Source organism: Venturia canescens, chromosome 5 (assembly GCF_019457755.1).
Source record: "Venturia canescens isolate UGA chromosome 5, ASM1945775v1, whole genome shotgun sequence".
NCBI classification, from domain to species: domain Eukaryota; kingdom Metazoa; phylum Arthropoda; class Insecta; order Hymenoptera; family Ichneumonidae; genus Venturia; species Venturia canescens.
Genome location: NC_057425.1, coordinates 2060847 through 2079533, shown reverse-complemented (window position 1 = coordinate 2079533; position 18687 = coordinate 2060847). Strand labels below are relative to the sequence as shown.

General features: G+C 38.2%; 2 protein-coding genes across 4 annotated transcripts in view; both read left to right on the top strand.

Annotated features, from left to right (window-relative positions):
* The window catches only part of Phlpp (PH domain leucine-rich repeat protein phosphatase), a 74324-nt gene extending 70675 nt beyond the window's left edge, over positions 1–3649 (top strand). The window contains exons 13-17 of the mRNA XM_043419259.1: positions 61–270; positions 443–605; positions 779–1062; positions 1227–2069; positions 2207–3649. Of these exons, the coding sequence (XP_043275194.1) occupies positions 61–270; positions 443–605; positions 779–1062; positions 1227–2069; positions 2207–2906 (2200 nt within the window). The 3' untranslated portion in view covers positions 2907–3649. The remainder of the gene's footprint in view (positions 1–60; positions 271–442; positions 606–778; positions 1063–1226; positions 2070–2206) is intronic.
* Positions 3650–4790: 1141 nt separating this feature from the next.
* On the top strand, positions 4791–18086 carry LOC122411463 (glycerophosphocholine phosphodiesterase GPCPD1-like). 3 transcript variants are annotated; one of them, XM_043420254.1, is made up of 15 exons: positions 4791–5308; positions 9752–9876; positions 10122–10330; positions 10671–10840; positions 10929–11104; positions 11211–11345; positions 11647–11757; positions 14046–14202; positions 14365–14518; positions 14656–14881; positions 15423–15500; positions 16088–16243; positions 16371–16798; positions 16939–17089; positions 17168–18086. In XM_043420254.1, the coding sequence occupies exons 2-15, from the start codon at positions 9838–9840 to the stop codon at positions 17477–17479; spliced, it is 2502 nt and encodes an 833-aa protein (XP_043276189.1). In that variant the 5' UTR covers positions 4791–5308; positions 9752–9837; the 3' UTR covers positions 17480–18086. The 3 variants fall into 3 exon arrangements, with proteins under 3 accessions (XP_043276189.1, XP_043276191.1, XP_043276190.1); XM_043420255.1 differs by lacking the exon at positions 4791–5308 and adding an exon at positions 8408–8734; XM_043420256.1 differs by lacking the exon at positions 15423–15500 and having other exon boundaries at positions 4792–5308.
* The last annotated feature ends 601 nt before the right edge of the window (positions 18087–18687 follow it).

The window sequence follows — 18687 nt, the reverse complement described above, 5'->3', positions numbered from 1 at the left end:
TATTGCTCATTCGTGTTGGTGCGCACGCCAAAAAATGATTTCGTCAATTTCTTTTTTCAGCATGAAAGTTTTGAACCTCTCCAACAATCGGTTATCGGAGCTTCCCTACAGTGACGAAGGCTGCAAAAGTCGTTCGAGTCGTCATACCCTCGAAAAACTTTATCTCACCGGAAATTGTTTGACCGACGCAGCTCTCGATGCTCTCGCAAAGCTCCCGGCTCTCAGGGTACTGCATCTCGCGTACAACGTTTTGGACACTCTCCCAGAGAGGTGAAAACCCAAAATTGCTTTGTCAACGACTTGGCATAAATATCACTATCTCAATATTCATTTATTTTTCGAACATTAAACTTTGATGATTAGAAAAAAAAATCCATTGGGATTAATTCTGTAGATTCGTTAGCGGCTTCACTATTGTTTATATTGAAATTTTCATTCGTAGTTGTATCGCTGCATGGTCGGATCTCGAGGAATTAGTCATGTCTGGGAATCGACTCCAATATCTTCCAGACAACGTCGCCAATTTGCAGCATTTGCGTGTCCTCAGAGTTCATTCAAATCGGCTCTTGACTTGTCCCACTTTCAACAAATCTAAGTCATTAATGGTAAGAACGAACGACGTTCAAGATTGCACAGTAGAATATGAAAAAAAAAAATCCTAACTTCTCTCGATTCTCGATCAGAGCTGAAAGTTCATTGCCGCAATGTTCGAATTGTTTCTGTCGTTTCTGGCCCAAGAGAAGTTGACAAGCGAATAATGTTTTTTCGAATCGAAAAGGTTTTAGATCTAGCACACAATCAACTGGACCGAATAAACTTGGCAAGTCTAGTGCCTCCTCAGTTACAATTTCTCGATATTTCCTGCAACACCAGACTCCACGTTGACCCAAGACAATTTCAAGTCTACCGTTCCCAGCGGCCGGTTTCGCTGGTCGACGTTTCCGGCCAGAACAGAGCGAGTCTGCCTTCACATCCGCATCAGCAAGAAATCGTGAGATCGGAGAAGGGACTGGATCAGCCCTGGAGATTGGGTTTTTCTGAAACTGCTGGCAGCAGAGAAACGTAAAAGATTTTCTCATCGTATATTTTTTTGTCAACTTTCAGTGGCACGTCAGAATATAAAATATTTTTCTCTGACTCTGCTCCAATTATATTTCCTTCTAAAATGAAGTTCGTCGATCGGTGAAAAACACAAATAACCAAGAAAATGGTGTGACTTTTGACAGCCTGTACGTGTCTCAGTTGCGGATGCCAACGTTTTGCAACGTCGAGGGTGTTTTCGGGATATTCGACGGTGGAACGAACCAGGAAGCGCCGAGTGCCTTGCAGGAAATGATACCGCGATTGTTATTGGAGGAGCGTACGATAAGAGAAACGTCGAAGGATTATCTCAAGTACACTTTGTTGTCGGCTCATCGGGAGCTCAAGGAGAACGGTCAGAAGTACGGAACCGATGCGACGCTCGTGCACATCACGAGGATCCCATCGGTCCAGGGTTATCCAAGGACATCAAGAAAGTACAGCTTAAAGGTGGCTGCGTCGGGGGAAGCGAAGGCAGTTTTGTGTCGAGCAGCGGGACCGCTGGTCCTCGCGCCAACGAGGAAGAACGTTTTGGTGAAAAATCAACTCGGCAACGCTGCCATGTTTCCCCTCGTTGTTCCGGACCCAACCGTCGAGGAGGTTAACCTCGAGGACGACGACGAATTCGTCATCATCGCAAATCGACGGTTGTGGGAAGTTCTCAGCGTCCAGGAAGCCGTCAGAGAAGCCAGAGCCGAGGCCAGCCCGGTTTTGGCCGCCAAACGACTCCAGGACTTGGCTCAAGCCTACGGAGCCGAGGACAACATCAGCGTCATCGTCCTCAGGTTGACCGGGCCCGGCACCGGCGACCTCGATCAATTGATGCGCGAATTGCGTCACGCCGTCACCAAGAGTCGCGGCCAGGGTGAAGGCAGCTGCTCCTGCCCATGCTGCTTACCACCCAACCCCCATAAACCTCCTGCTCCGTGCTGCTGCCACGTTAACGACGGTTATTACCTCAACGGGGTCCTCAAAAACATCGTTAATAGGTAAAAATTCATTTTTTTAATAAAAAATCACGATCGAGTATCCCCTTTTTTCTCATTACGAGTGTCAACGTTTTTTCTGTACCGAAGCAATCCCAAATTGCAAGAAAAATCAATCTTTCGTGGGCTTTTCGTTCCAGAGGAGGCAACAGTCGCAACGGTTCGGGTCGTTTTTTCAAAAATGGTCAAAACACGGAGAACGCGAGTTTGCCTTACAACGACGATCGGAGTTCGCCGAGCGGCCAATCGGACCAGACGAGCGACAGCACCTTCAAAATTCGTCATCCCTCGGGTCGGGGATGGTCGGGTAGCGCAGCTTCGAGAGCAGCGACGAAGAACCGTCAGGGAGTCATGATCCAGGAAAACGGTGCGAGAAAATTTGTCAACGGGCTTACGGCACCCGAGGACGCGATTTCCGAGCGCTCCGGCGGACCTCTCAGCGAGGAACAGTTCCGCTGCTGGGAGTACATGCTCGAACAGAACACTCAACTGCTGTTCGACAAGGAGCTCGACACCCTGGCGCGCGTACCGCTTCGACGAGGACAGTCGAGATCGACCCCGCAACTGGCCGGGAACTTGCCCTTTTTATCAAAGAGATTTGGCAGCGCGAGATCCTTCAATCCAGTCCTCCCCAGAGCTCCGATGATGCGCTTCGGCAGCGGCCGGAGATTCCTTAACGGCGGACCCAACGCCGCCTACTTCGGAAGCTTGCAGAGACTCATGCCCTACAATCTCGAATACGACTTTGCTGTCATCCAGGAAAGAGCTGGTCTCGATTCGCTCGAACAAGACGCCTCGAGGATGCAACAATATTGGGGTGTCGCGACCACAGAACTGTGAACGGAAGCTCTTCTTCGAGTGCAAATTCGTTTTTGTTTTTTTCGAATTCCCGATCCGTCGGAAAAAACGACGCCGGAGTTCGTCGCTTTCGTTTTTACGTGCGAAAGAGCTTCCGCGGATACGAGTGTTTCGAGCAACGAAAAGCTCGTTGTACATACGTTCTTAAAGCTACCAAAAAATCTCCCATGCACCAAAACACACGCTCAAGTCGAATAGAATTAATTTTTTGTGGTTCAAATACCGTAGGATTCTCGAGAGAATATTTTTTATAGATATTTCGATTGTAAAATCCGAAATTTTTATCTTTTCAATTTTTTTTCAATGACAGATCGTCCCTAAAACAATTATTTTTATAAGAAGAGTATTTGAATTGTGAATTATTTACAAGGTGTTTTTCATAACATTATCTTGAAAGCATTTTGATGGCACACGACCCACCTTACAAAATTAGAACGTCGCTATCAAATCGAAAATGACGTGAGATAAAAAGTGTTGAAAATGTCATAATATTTATAAATTTAAGTGCGTTGAGACTGGCAAAACGTGACGAATATTGCCGCAAATCTTCGTTCGAACTGTACCTGACAAATTTGGGAGCGAGAGCAACCAAAGTTTTTGACAATTATTTGTACAAACACTGAAAAAATGAATGAAATATATATTCGTGTAAAAATCGTCGAAATAACTGCGTAACGATCGTTTTCGCAACGCCAATCGCATTTGTTTTGATTGTGTTTAATAAACCGAAGAATTTTCTACTCCGAGTATTTTATTTCGAAATTCTGTCGTCATTCCTACCCGCGTTGTATGCAGCGAAAGAACTTTCCTGCGACAAGGATCTGAACATTACAATTTTGATTACTGTTGAAGCACGATAACGTTATCTCCGGCATGAAACGTGAGTTTTTGTTTAACGTTAGAATTAATTCTTGCGAAAGAACGAACGTACAAAGATAAAAAGCATTTCGAGATGCAAAGCTCTTTCAGTTTATCTTTGAGCACGACGTTGAAGTTTGCAACGTTGGAGTTCAACGAAATGAACGAAAAAACGATTTATAATTAATTATTTTTTTATTTCACGAATTATTGATGTGGCTTAAAAAATAACGAATTGGAAATTCGGCAGGGAAGAAAATTGAAGATTTACTGGAATTATTTGAGAGTTTTTTTAGATCATTTCGTTGGACTCCAACGTTGCAAACTTCAGCGTCATCTTTGAGCTCTACTTCCATCCATATATGACTTCGTTCATTGGCAAAGTAGAACGAAATTTTTAACAATCCACAAAAATATTTACGATACATTTTTTAATTACGTTAACATGGTTATTGAAAGGAATTTCGTAAATTCATCGTTGACCTTCGAAAATCAATAAACCTGAGACAGCTAAGCTCGAATGAAAAACTATTTTGCCGGAATATCGAAAGGGAATGAATAGTTTCGTGAATAACCTATTTTGATGTTTTTTCATCCAAAAGCATTTCAGAGATCTCTCGGCGAATAGGTCCTGCTCAGGAAAATTGTTCGAACGGTTCAAACAAGCTCGAAAACCGCGTTGTTCGGTTCTATTTCTTCGGCGATCTGAAGTTGTGAAGCACTGCGGTCAACACATCACTTCGAACCTTCCGTAATGGCGGTTCACCTCAAAAAGATCGGTTTTAAAACAACGCCAATGGATTTTTAGCCGTCTAACAAATCTCTAACAAATCAACAATAAATATCAAATCATAAAACAATCGGAGAAACAGTTTCGTTTGAGAAACATCCACTTTCCACGTTTCCCATTTTTCTCGGAATAGACTCAACGCGACGCGAAGAGTCGTCAGAGTGGGGGGTTATAAAAAAACATCCGCTCTTGTTCACTTCAGTCCAATGAGCTTGTCGCCAGTACGTTCTCGGCGTTGCGCAAAAAACGTCGGCGAAATAAAAACATTGCCTCGCGCGATAACTCGCGTAGTGTCAAGTTTATTTTTCCTCCGGAGTGGTCAGTCTCCCAACTCTTGCAAACAGTGTGTTTACGATTTGTGTACATTTATCCGTTCCGTTAACCATACTAATTTTACTTGGCTTTCGTCTTTTTTTCAAAAAATATATTCACAATTTCTTCGAAAAACGTGTCGAGTTTCCGTACCGACTATCAGCAACAAGTGTGCCGTTTATTTTTCATCTGTGCCGGATTCGTGGAAAGTGAAAAATTGTAGAAATTTTCATGCGTATACTTTTAAACGAGTAGTCTGCCGAGCGGGTTTACCAATGATTTATCATTATTTTTCAACCGCCGCTGCGCAAAGCGCTGCTTACGGATAACGCTTTTGTTTATGTACCAGTCCCGGAACGACGGGTTCGTGTTTAATATTTTTTCGTGCCTCACGAGTCTGCATCTCAAATGAACCGATAAAAGAGTAAGTGAATCTTACATTTTCCCGTTTGAATATACGAATTACCGTTAAATATCATTGTAATATTGAAAAACTTTCAAGTATAGTTTACTTCGTTGATGATTTCATGAGGAGTTTCAATGATTTCGTAAAACGCATTTTCGATTGTCAGTGCATTCAAATTCCGTTCAATAAAATAACACAAATAATTATTTATCGTAAATCTATTTTTTTCCCGATTTGTCAATTCGTGCAGTCATTTTTTTCGCCTGTATAAGAACCGTTTAAAAACGACTGAAGGAATTCATCCTAGCCTTCCCTACGATATCGCGTGCAATCGCGTAGTCAAGATCACATTCGAAACAAAAAGTACTCATTGAAAAAAATGCGACCTCACATAGAATAGATATGATAAAAAAAAAAACTGAAAGATTTAATTCCCTCCAGATCCAAAAATCAAGTTTCTTTGAAGATACGATTAAACTCGCATGTTCGATCTCCGTGGCATCGTTTGACGTTGCCACGCTCATCGGCTTGTCAACAATCGATGAAGGTCATACGACCCGACTGTTCGTATCTCACGGAAGTGTAATTTCAATGTTACGTTCGCTACTTCGCCATGCTCAAGTCTCTTGATAAACCATTTTTAACACATACTTTCAACGTAATTAATAATTATTCATTTGTACAAAACTCGTGTGTCATAATTGCTATACAATCTTCATAAATCATTGTTCCGAGCAGGCCCGAAGCAATTTGTTTTAAAATTACAATAACGAGAGGAGATTGTTTAATTTTTAAGAATTCGCAATCATCTCAAAATGCTTTTTCATTGAAAGCTCTTATCACGGTGATTCCGTAAAATTTTAATGTTTTGCCGGAATTTCACGACACTTGAGACAAAAGTCGAAGGTTTGAAACAATCGCTCGTCGTCAACTTTAATCGTCTAAAAAACATCATTTTTTTTTATATTACAATTAACGATATTATTTCATATTTCAATGAACAATTACGATGAAAATTGAAGTTTGTCTCGGTATTTTGTTGGGAAATGGAAATATCGATTAGATCCATGGTTAATTAGATAATGACGATTAAAAAAAAATTATAATGACATCAATGAGAATTTAAATAGGAAAAAACTCTGGATAACGATATAATGGCAGAAATTAATTAACCGATAATTCAATATTGCGAAATGACGCACAGTTCCGATTGAACAATCTTTTTGGGTTTATTTTTTTTCTCACTGTCGTCTCGGCTTTATTTTGACTGAACAGCTGTGCGAGAACACATCGATAAAATCCCATGTGAGCGTGTGACGTTCGAGGCAAAACTTGGCATACTGGCCACAGCTCGTGGGAAAACAGCTGATTGTACCGTACTAGTCATTGAACTTCAGCCAACACGTTTATAACTGGGGCTTCCTTCTCTTACATTTTCTAAATCAGTCGTGCAATGTTTTCTCATGCAAAAGTGCTGTTGCCGAATTTTTTTGAATAAAGTTTTTTATTGGGACTACGAAAAATATACAAAATTGAATTTTCGTTCGTACTTCGATTAGGAAGCTAATTTCGGCAGATTAGAACTCAAAAAGATTTGGAATAAAGATTTTTATCGAATTTCGTACAGTTTCGCTGAACTAAGAAAAATTATTTTTTTTATTATTTCTTGTGATTTATTATTCCGTAAAAATAACAGGAAATTCGAGGAGCTTCCTTTCGTTTCCTTTCCGATAGCCGTTTGCTGGTGTATTCAGAAATAATTGACGAAAAAAGTCCCGTGATGGTGTGACTTTGACAGAGGGCAGCTCGGTCAATCATCATATTTAGTAAATAGATTTGACACTGAATCAAGGCGCCAGAGGGCACAACCGCTCGTGCGATATTTCGAAACGACGCCATAACCTCGTTACGGTTCAACGGAGACAGATTTTTTCCGACTGCCTTGTTTATCTCTAGAAATCAAAGCTGCTTGTTCGAATTGCGTTTATTCGAGGAGACGACCCGAGAAACAATGTTACTTCAGGAAAAAATGGCAGGCTTAAAAGTTTTCTCAGAAATTCGAAAATTTCAGTCCATAAACCCGCCTTCCCCGATGTATCTACGCAACAAAACGCTCGGTTTTCCGATCGAGGTTACGTCATCGTCGCGATACTTTGCCACGTGCCGACGATTGCTGCTTTCAAAGATAATGAATAATTGTAACAGTCGAGCGTGACGTTCTATCGTTGAATCATGTTCTAGCATTTATGAACAAGCGCATGAAAAAAGCGACACACGAAGTTATCGACTGTGTGTACTCGACGCAAAAATGCTGTTCAGGTTTTCGAACGAATTATTTTTTGTCATATCGCATTAAGTGGTAGCTAGAGAGCGCCGCTCAAAGTCCATCGCATGTTTTACTAAAACGTTGACCGATTGTCGATTGTCGTACAATTTTTACTACATTTCCTTTCACCGATCCCCCGCCAAAGGCAAAAGGCAATAACTCGTGTTTCAGTCGAGAAATCCTTGTCGCAAAGGACAAGCTCTCATATCACGACTTAACCTGGCCTCGAGCTACGTTAAAGAACGACCAGCAACTGCTTTCGAAAAGTACCAATCACATGTGCACGAAAAAAATATGCAGACGCCGTTGAACAAAAGCTGTGCTTGAATTCTGGACTTAACATTCGATAGATTTTGGACCCGTTGACCAATTGTCTAGCTTTCGGTAATCCGGTATGACATTTCTGACATTTATTGAGAATGCAAACCTTCCCCGGACTTTTCTTAACAATAAGAATCGCCAGACTTCGAAAAAATCAAATCTAACCTTGAATTTGAAAGAAAATTATCACCAAACTGTCTTGCTTGCGTCGATGATTCAAAAAAACATCAGACAATTTTTGTGAGCTTCTGAGAATTCAGGTTTCCAGCTGTCACTTCCAGCGATTCGAAAAAAACGTAATATCCGGTGTGAAGTAAGCTTCGATTGGAAAGTGTGTATTGCCGCAACACCCGCAACAGCAGCCAGTCGTTGGTTGGCCGTTGGTTGGCCGTCTCTCATTGTCACGACATTCAGAGGGGCTTGGAAAGTAAAGGGGAGGGATCGAGGTGTGGAAGAGTCATCATTGCCATCATTGCCAGCAACCAAACAGTGCGACCGTGTTCACGACACATTGCGCACACTGTGTTTTGTCCGGGTTTCGTAGCGAGAAAGTGTTAAATTTTTGTCTTCGAATATGTCATTGATTCGAATCGTGTCTAATTCAAAGAAGGGTCTCGATCCAAAGCAGCACGCGCTCATGAAATAACACTTTGACGCGTCGTTGCGCGATTTGACAGGAAAACACATAAAACATCAATAATTTCATTGTAATTACGAAAACAGGAATTTTCTTGTGCATATCGCGAAACAGAACGACGCAGGAAGTGCTCAAACATTTTTTTCTCGTACGGAAACCTGTAAGTTCGAAAAACTACTCTAGTCTGCCATTCAACTTTCTTTTCTTATTTTACGGACGCTCCTTGTATCGAATAATATAAAATGAGAGTTCGCACTAGTCATTGTAGAACTGTGTACTTCACCTAAGCTAAAAAAATTGAAATTTGCAAATTTTCGTAACAAAACAAGAAATGCACGCATGAGCTCTCGCAAGGTTATCTGAGCTTTCCCATATCGATAACTTTCAATCAGGCACCACTGCTTATTTTTCTCTCCGTTCTCCAAGGGAGATGTCCCTTCGAAATAGACGCTATTTGACTACAATTTTTCAATTGACTCTAAAACTGAATGATGAACAACATCTCTTTCAGAAGCCAAAATTTAATTTCATGTACAGTATATCTACCGCTCGTGACACAGATTTATAGTATTTTTTGATAAATCTGGTTCACTTTGTTTTCACTTTGCCATAACTGATGTATGCTTATTGGCACTTCTTTGGCTGTTATAAAATGATGTAACAAACGCCTTTGATTCAATGACTATGACTGCATTTGAATTAGTGATTTCTAATCTGCTTTGTTTCAATGATCTTTGATCATTATACATGCACGCTTGTTATTACGACGATAATAAATGCTAGGTCGTGTTTTTTTCATAATAAATTCAATTATGTATTTTACACCCAAAAATTCAAATATCACAAAAATTTTGGTCAATCATTACAATACATTTTTTATTTCTCAATTTATTTGACATTATTCATCCAAACAAAACGACTTCTAACAACTACAATTTTACTTCATTTGTTTGCATAATTTGGAGAGAAATAAAACGACTAAATTGCCTTACCGACGATGGCAATATTGAGGATTCAAAATTTGGAGCTTTTAGAAACTACGGAATTATACGTTAATCGCGAGTTTTAATAGATATTGGAAATGAATTTTTATTGAGACGTGATGAGAAAAATCGGAATGAACATTATCAAAGAGGGAGGAAAAATTCATAATGAAGCAAATGATTATGATTTTCAGAGACTAAAACCAAGCAGGATCTAACAGTATTGGAGGAGCCAATCCACAAAATTTTAATCGGTGTGGCTCCTGAACAAAACTACAGAATGAAGGGTACCAAGAGAGAATGGTTATTTAGAGTTCAGGTAAAAATGCTTTTTCACAAAAAAAAAATTAATTACACTCTTTTACCTACGTTACAACTGTAATAATTGAATTTCGTTTATCTTTGCCAGTAACATAACCATATACCAAATACAGTCTTGAAAATGTATTTTCTTTGATCCATGGAAATAAATTCAATTGAACTGTGAAAATATGATTTCATGCAAACAGCTATCTTCAAAATTCATTTTGAAAACGCTTGAAAACGTTTTTCTGGAATCTTAAGGTTCCGGGCTTAGATAAAAATGATTGCGTCTACGTGGTGGGTAATATCCCAGAACTGGGTGCCTGGAATCATAACCAGGCGATACAGTTACCTCAAGAACGTCAGAATCCTACCTCAAAGTTGTTCGATGGGAATAATTGTGGAGATGTGTTATTCAACGATGATGGACAAGACGCAGCTTCCGATGGACTCCTTGAAGAAGAAACTGAGTAAGTATTATTGCAGGAATTGCAAGCACTTTCGAGTGTGCCACAAAAGTTTCAATAATTTATACTCGACGTTATAGTTGGACAAAATGGTATCAATTTTCATGAAAACGAAGTAGGGAGGAATTTGTGAAAAACCAATGTTACCGAATCACAAAACCTTCGACAAGAAATGCTTTTGCATCCTATGTGGAACTCCTAAAAATACCCCAATTCCTTATTCTGAAGAGTCAGTTAAAACCAACGAAGCCTCTCCAAAATCCTGATACTAAAAAGTATAATTTCCTATTCCCCAAACTAGAAATCCTGTAATCCACTACATGCTGAAGTGTAAACGTTTCAGAGGGGGACGAATTTTCTCACGAACGATATCCTTGCCAATTGACGTTGACGTCACATTTCGATATTTCATTGCCGTCGTTTGTGAGTCAAACGGTACAAAAAATTCAGCCAAAACTCTAATCATTCGTAAATGGGAGACTCACATGACACCTCGACTCATAAAGAAAAACAGTGAGTTTATTGTAATTTTTATTATGTCGCCATTAGCAACAAAGTCAAATTTTTATGTTTTCTCAACTGTTTTCCACTTGATTTCCAGCAACAAGTAATCTTTCGGAATCGATTCCTGATCCCGAACGGTTTGGATACCACAACGGCTACTGCAAAGTTGAAAGAGGCTGGTTAACGGATGAGACCGTTATTCAATTTAAACTGTTCAACAGTCCCATCAAAATCTGGAAAAATCGATTACAGAATCGGGATCTTTTCATCAAAGTACGAGCACTTTTATAAGAGAAAATTCAGTTCTGCTAAATTACTATTCGGTAGGAACCTATTTTTGAAAATGAACAAGAATCATGACAATCTTAATTCATTACAGATGACTCCGGTAAATCTAGTCAGGCATAATTCTATGGAAATGCCACAATTTGGGGGTGAATGCGTTGATGATAGTCTGTCGATGGATACTCAAGATATCGTTGAACAGACTCCCTTCAATATTACCGAAATTGCTGTACGTTATTATATATTAAAATACTCAACCTCAGTTTTTAAAATCATTATTGAACAGAAATTCTGAAGGAAGAAAATGTTTTTTCTGAAGAGAAAAATTTAAGTTAATAGTTCAAATATTGAATTCAAAAAAACATGAAAACATAATCAAATCTATTATTAGACGAAATTCTCGTCAAGTAATTAACGACAATTCGAGGCGATCGTTTGGTCGGTGACGATAAACGTGGATGCGAACGAAAATAAAGTTATCAAGACATTCGAAACTTAGTGATATTGAATTCCAACGAACTTGATTACAGGTCATGAACGACGAAGAGGCTACCTTCAAATATCAAGAACAATTTGGCCGTGCCTATCAAGAGGATGAGTTTGTTGTCTTCAACGTTGCCGTGCGTTACCCAGACACGATCGTGAGTATGATAAACAAATCTATTAAAAAGAAACAAGGAACGTCACGCTTGTTCAGACATTTAAATCATGAATAGTGCTCATTTGGTATCCATTTGTTTCACATACCAATGATAACTCCGTCACAAGATAAGACAAGGAGATGTTCTCAAAATCAATCGATTAATAGACCAAAATTTAAAAAATTGGAATTCAAAATATTTTCACTCATGAATTTTTCACTTGTTGAATCAAAATTAGTAATTTTTCGCAGGTTTGATGAAATTTTTGTCAAGATTTAATCAAATTTATGAATGACGAAGATTTACATTTGTTAGTGATTTTTGGCTGCGTGAATATTGTATATCGAATATAATATCGAATCATGCAGGTCATGTTCCTTCTTGAAGCAATGAACACCAGATAAGCACGTCGCGAATGAACATCAAACGTTTAAACGATGAAGGAAAAGTACTAGAATTATGAATTAACCATGCTATGTGAGCTTTCAGTAGAGGAAGACTAAGCTGGCCAGCGTCATGTATACAAAACGAACAAAAAAAAACTCAAAAAGTCTTAATTTGACAGTTGATAAAGTACAAATAAACTTGTCCAGCAGCTATATGACCAAGGTGGCAATAACGGGTGATGTAACGGAGACCTTGTGATGCGAGTCCTTCAACGTGGATAACCGGAGCATTTTTGAAGCCCAGCAAAGATGTCGCGCCGCTCAATTAAAAAAAAAATCACACAAAAACTCAACGATGCAGAATGTTTTAGAAAAACACAACTTGCTATAAAAAAAAACTAAGTCCATTCCTATAAATAGCAACTGACAATCCACTTGAATTTGTTGTCACACAACAATTGCACAGAGATTCGATGAGTTTGATACTCGTTCATATCCTCTCACTGAAATCCTTATTTCCTTTATCTTGACCGAAAGATTTAACGAGTTTGGTGCTTGGTAATATCCTTTGAATCAATTCCTCGTTTCCTTTACTTCATTATTAACGTTAACGCAATGAAGGAAAAAATACATATTTTAGAGCATTCGTTCTTGAAAATACCCCTCAAAATGATTTCTCCTCAAGTCGATAAAGACTGTAAATTTTAATCAGTTTTGAATCGATTGCATAGAAATCTTTTCGAAGTGCACTGAAATAAGGATTTTTTTTCACCGTTGCAATTGAAACAGTTTGAATGTTTCCATACAATTTCTCCAGCATCCATTAGTTATTCATTCTTTAATTGACTCCCATGGACTCATTAACATTAACATCGTTCCTATCATTTATTCGAGTCCCTGGCTAACCTGTAGTTCTTCAATGATGCAAAAAAACCAAAGGAAACGTAAAAAAAATACGTTATCAACAATGTCACGTCTCTTGTACGTCTCTGTGTACGTCGAAAATGGTGAGGTTCTCATCACTCCTAAAATATCCTTTATAGAGTGTATTGTCGAGAAAAAAAAATATACCACACACACACACACACGCACACGAAATTACTTTTCTAGCTGCGAGAGTCTACCACGTGGCCAAAATCTCATCGGAATGAGTGCTCTCAATTTCGCCTGTATACTTTATACAAGAAATGTAGCAATTATTTATCGAAATTCTATTCTCATTCCAAGAAGGAGTTTGAGTGCACGAAAGCATGAAATTTTTCTTTCTATCCCAATAAGAATCTTCTTTTCAAAATCTAACAGCATGAATCTTAATAAAATGAATATTTTTTTCCGTTTTTTTTTGAGAAGCTACCAAAGCATTCATTGAGTGAATGATTAAAAATTATATTTTTTTTAAATCAATTCTATTTTTATGAACGGTTATTATTTCTATGAAATTTCATTTTTTCTCTACTTCATTTCCAATAAATAAAGAAAGCCTCGAGCTCCCTCTTCTCAATTGAATAATTAGCAGGTGCTGCAAACGTGTCGCGTCTTCCAGCAGCGAAACTACATTTCACGCATAACTGTTCTCATTAAATGCTAATTTTATTTCGTTTAGAATTCTCGTGGAGTAAGTGGAAAAGTATTTAACGATTGGCTCTTTCGCACGAACATTTTCGAAAATGAACAAAATTATTTGCAGCTCGGTCGCAACATTCTATTTAAAAAATTTGTAAAATAATGAATTATTCAACAGAACCTTTGAGATTTGCTCATAAACATAAGGAATAGGTTACTGCACACGATTTATTGAGGGCCACCCGAACAGTGGATAAACTGAGAATGCACTCTTGGAAATATTGGTGTCGTGAAAAACATCTACGATTTCTTTCATCTCAACCATTCTTACATTTTCAGGCTTATCTCGTGGACTTTTACGTCTACAGTTCGAGAAGCTTCCCTGGCGAATCGCCCCCGAATCACATTGGATTCAGCTACATCTTGCCCAGCACTCTGCAATCTAGCGTCGGACTTTTGACAGTGCCAATAACGAGCACAAAACATAGACCGATAGGTGAGTTACTTTTTGTCTAAAAAGTAATAAATCCGTTTCACTCGTAGAAAAACAATTATAAATTCGAACAAACAAACCCATCGTATGCGATTCGAATCGTTGTTTGAAATGTTGAAAGAAATCACGCAACATTTTTCCAATTCCTCTGATAATTGTTTTCAGGCCAACTAACTGTCGAATACATTACTATAAAACCCATACCGGATTATCCATGGGACATGAGCATCTCGTACGCAAAACATTGGGAAGCAAGATGGTCAGGTTTGGACGTAGGTCATCGAGGGCTCGGTACTTCATTCAAGTTCGAAATGAAAAAGTAAGAAACAAAAATCGAAAGATAAAATAGTCAAAGACGTATCGGCTTGACTTAATGCGGTGGAAAATTCATGGCAACTCCGGATCAAATTAGAGAATTTTTATAAACTAAATAACATGCCAATGTGCGAATTACAGCTGTGCCAACGTTCGAGAAAACACGATAGCTTCGCTGAAAACAGCTTCTCATCACGGTGCAGACATGGTCGAATTTGACGTGCAACTTTCTAAAGACATGATACCAGTTATTTATCACGACTTTCACGTCTCAATTTCCCTCAAAAGGAAGAAGCAAATTGACGCTATGGATATGCTTGAAATACCGGTTAAGGATCTCACCCTGGAACAATTACATTTGCTCAAAGTGAGTTACTTCATTTCCGCTAATGAATCAACCAGAAAAGTACCCAAAATGAATTTCATTTCCAACGGTTTGAATGGAAAATATCCAAACGAACTGAAATATTCGATGAGCTAAAACAAATTTCGAAAACATTGTAATTGGAGCATTTTTTTAATCGATCCGATGATTGTAGAACCGTAAATACTTACGTAAAATGTCAAATAATTCAAGACTATTTAAGGAACTTGTGAAAAAAATTTTATCTAATTTTCTTGAATTTTTATTTCAGTATTTTTTACCCAATAATTCGGTATGAATTTCGTTGTTGCCTTGTCCGTCAAATGTTTATTTGTCAATATTTCATTTGAATGCTCCGGTCAAACTCATAATCGTGCATAATTTCTTCTAATATTTCTTATCCGCAAGCACTCTAACAAAAAAACAGCGAAGATTCATGGAAAATTGGATCCGTAACGGGAATCGAATTTTGTGTTGTTTTTTTTTTCACTCTTCTTTATCAATGGTGAGATGGAATTTTTGGTTTTCTGTTTAAACTTAACAGGATTTTTGTTACCCCGAGGACTCAGTGGGTAAGGTGCTGTATTACATTGATAAAGATGAACAGAGGGGTAAACTATCGGTGAGCTTTCGTATCGCTTGTGCAAACTAACATGCCTTGTTTCTTCAACGTGTTTAAATTATTATCGAACGTACTTTTGCATGCTATTTCTCAAATTTGTTATCGTGACGATGAAATGAAAAAAAAGCATCAATAACGTTTCATTGAGCTACGCTTTGCATTTCTTCTACATGCAATCATTATTATCAGCGAAAAATCATTGTGTCGTGTAAATAAGAAAAAATGACTTTCATTTATCTGTCAAAATCATTTGAATCGAGACATTCTAAATGCTTTTTCATCGTAAAAATCAGATCAAAGTGACGTCAAACATCAACATCAATTGTGCAAATAAAACCAACATGTTCATTTACGTGAGAAAATCATGAACATATACACGACTTGCACAAAATTTAGCAAAGGCATGTTATGAACAACGATAAAATAAGTGACAACCGTCCCTCTCGCCCCTACGACTCAGAGTTACACATTCTTGCTTCAACGAATTTTCAAACATTCAAATTAATCGACTGCATTACCCAGTCGATGCGATCTGCAAATATTTTCATATTTCCCAAAATTGAAATTTAACATCGAATCGTTTTCAGGTTTATCATTTGGCCGAGGCCAAAGAAAAAAATCCAAGGTTTTTCGACGAAGATTTGGAGGATCACCAACCTTTCCCTACTTTGCAAACCGTTCTACAAGAACTCGATACTCATGTCGGATGCAATATTGAAATAAAGTGGAACATGCAACTAAAAGTGAGCACATTTTCAGTTTTCCCGGTTTCAAAGAGTAGATATTTGGGCCTGTAATTAGTTATAACGGTTCGAAAAAAATCTGAATGTGCAAAATTATTGTATGAGTATTTTTACGTTTCTCGAATAGGACGGGACCTTCGAACTCAATCATCCCTTCGATCTCAATACGTATCTCGATATAATTCTTAAAGTAACCCTGGAATATGGTGGAGATAGAAAAATTGTATTTTCGTCATTCAATCCGGACATTTGTATAATGATCCGTCTGAAGCAGAACAAATATCCAGTGGTATTTTTGACGCAAGGCGTTACGGCGAAGTATCCAACGTACCACGATCCCCGATGTCAAACGATACCGATGGCAATGAAACACGCAATTGCCGCTGATATATTAGGTATCAATGTTCATACCGAGGACATCCTTAGAGATCCCTCTCAAGTAAAAATCGTCAGAGACGCGGGTCTCATTATATTCTGTTGGGGCGATGATAATAACGACAAAGCAACGATTCAGCATCTTAAAAAACTGGGTCTGCATGCCGTTATTTATGATAAGTAAGTTCTCAGCATCAATTTTCTACATTTTTTCTTTCATCGTTCAAATATTCAATTTATTCTCAACTCGTGGCCCTTCAATGAACTTTGCATTTACTGTTTAATTCTGTTTCCTTCAATAATACAAATTATCGTTATAGAATCGATGAATACAACGCCAAGGAAGTGAAGGAGAGTATATTCCTCGTTGACGCTCGGGAAAGCCAAAAGGCACTAATAGCTTTAGCTCACAGTAATCAAACATGCGGACCGCCTCAACCGGCAATGCCAGATCCAATAACCACGGAAAAAGTAAGGTGGCCAGAGCCGACTTTTTCCATCCTCTTTTCTATCTTTCGTTCTTTTTTAAACAAACATTTTTCGACACAGGAGTACTATTTGGATTTGGAGCAATCGAGAAATCTAATGACGACTTCAACCGCCACGTCGTTGGCGTCACTCTCGAAAAATAGCGTCGGAGGTGACAGCGTTTTCCCAATGCCAACAGAAAAAATGGTGTGTCACCTGCAAGCTCAGCAGCAAGAAATGGAAATTGGTGATTTAGCGAAAAATTTCAGCAGCTGCGCCAACAACTTGGGCCATACGATTCCGCATGTAAATTCAACAGCTCCGAAGAACTCACAACCATCATCGTTCCCGGAATTATGTACCGACGACGAATCTGCTAAAGATTGCCTTTGATGCTTCCCTTTTTGTAATATTTTCTCGTCGTCCTCAAAGAGTGACGTTTAAGTGCTACCGGTTTTAATTTTCCTTGACAAAACGCGATTCAAATTCAAGATTGTACGAAAAGCAGAAGGTAGCATTGATTCCTCGAAAAATTTTTTCCCTCACATATTTATAACACTGAACTTAAAAAGTGCAAATTTTTTCCACCTTCGATACGCTCTTAGGCAAAATTATTCTGCGAATAATATTTTTTCGGAAATGTACCTAATAATATGTGCACATGTTCATGTGTACATATAAATACAAATTTTCTTTTCTAGTACTCGTAGAGAATGAACTTTAATCCCTTATTAGAAAAGTCTGTCGAGTAACTTATTTTTATTTCTTTCGCAGTCCAAAAAGTTGTATTATTTTAAAAACGTTTAATATCGTGAATTCAACAAAAATGGAATATAATCGTGTATACTATATTTTTCTAACGAGCACCATATTGTAATATTCCAGTACGTTACTGAACTTTGACAAGTGCAAGGAATGTTTGTAATCATCAAAGTTTACGATCTACTCATTTATTAGGATGTGGGTATTTTTTTCTTTTCAATATATGAATGCAATCTGACCACTGGAGTTATTGAATGTAAGCAGAAATTCCGATGAGAGTCCATCAAAATGGACGATTATTCAACAAATGGAAGAAAAAAACTGTTATAGGCAATTTTAAAAAGAAATATTTTTGTTCCATTTGTTGCTTCGAGATTTCTGATCGAAAAAAGAATCATGCGACAAAGGTGCATAGTGATCTTTGAGTTTTAAAGTTATCGTGTCGTTAAAGAATGAAGCAGCAAGTGATTGGAATACACACAGGATTTTATATCTGCTTAGAGTTCTAAGTTCTGATTTCGAGGGAAGATGAAAATTTTTGTATGAAGCATAAGTGCTGATTTATGAAAAACGACGAAAAAACAGTTCGGGCTAAGTACGGCATCTTTTAGTAAAAAACTGAAAGACTGTTTCTAATATTTCTACACACATATATAAATGTATAATAAGAATTTTATCCAATACAGCTTCATAGAAGTTCAAATGAAAATTCAGTGAGATCGCTCGAAACCTTGGCTCTTAGATCATAGTCTTTTTATATCTGAAAGTTTCATTTTCACCTTTTATTTCGGTGTGCTTCTGTCAATGAAAATTAATTTCAGGACTAATGGATCTAAGAG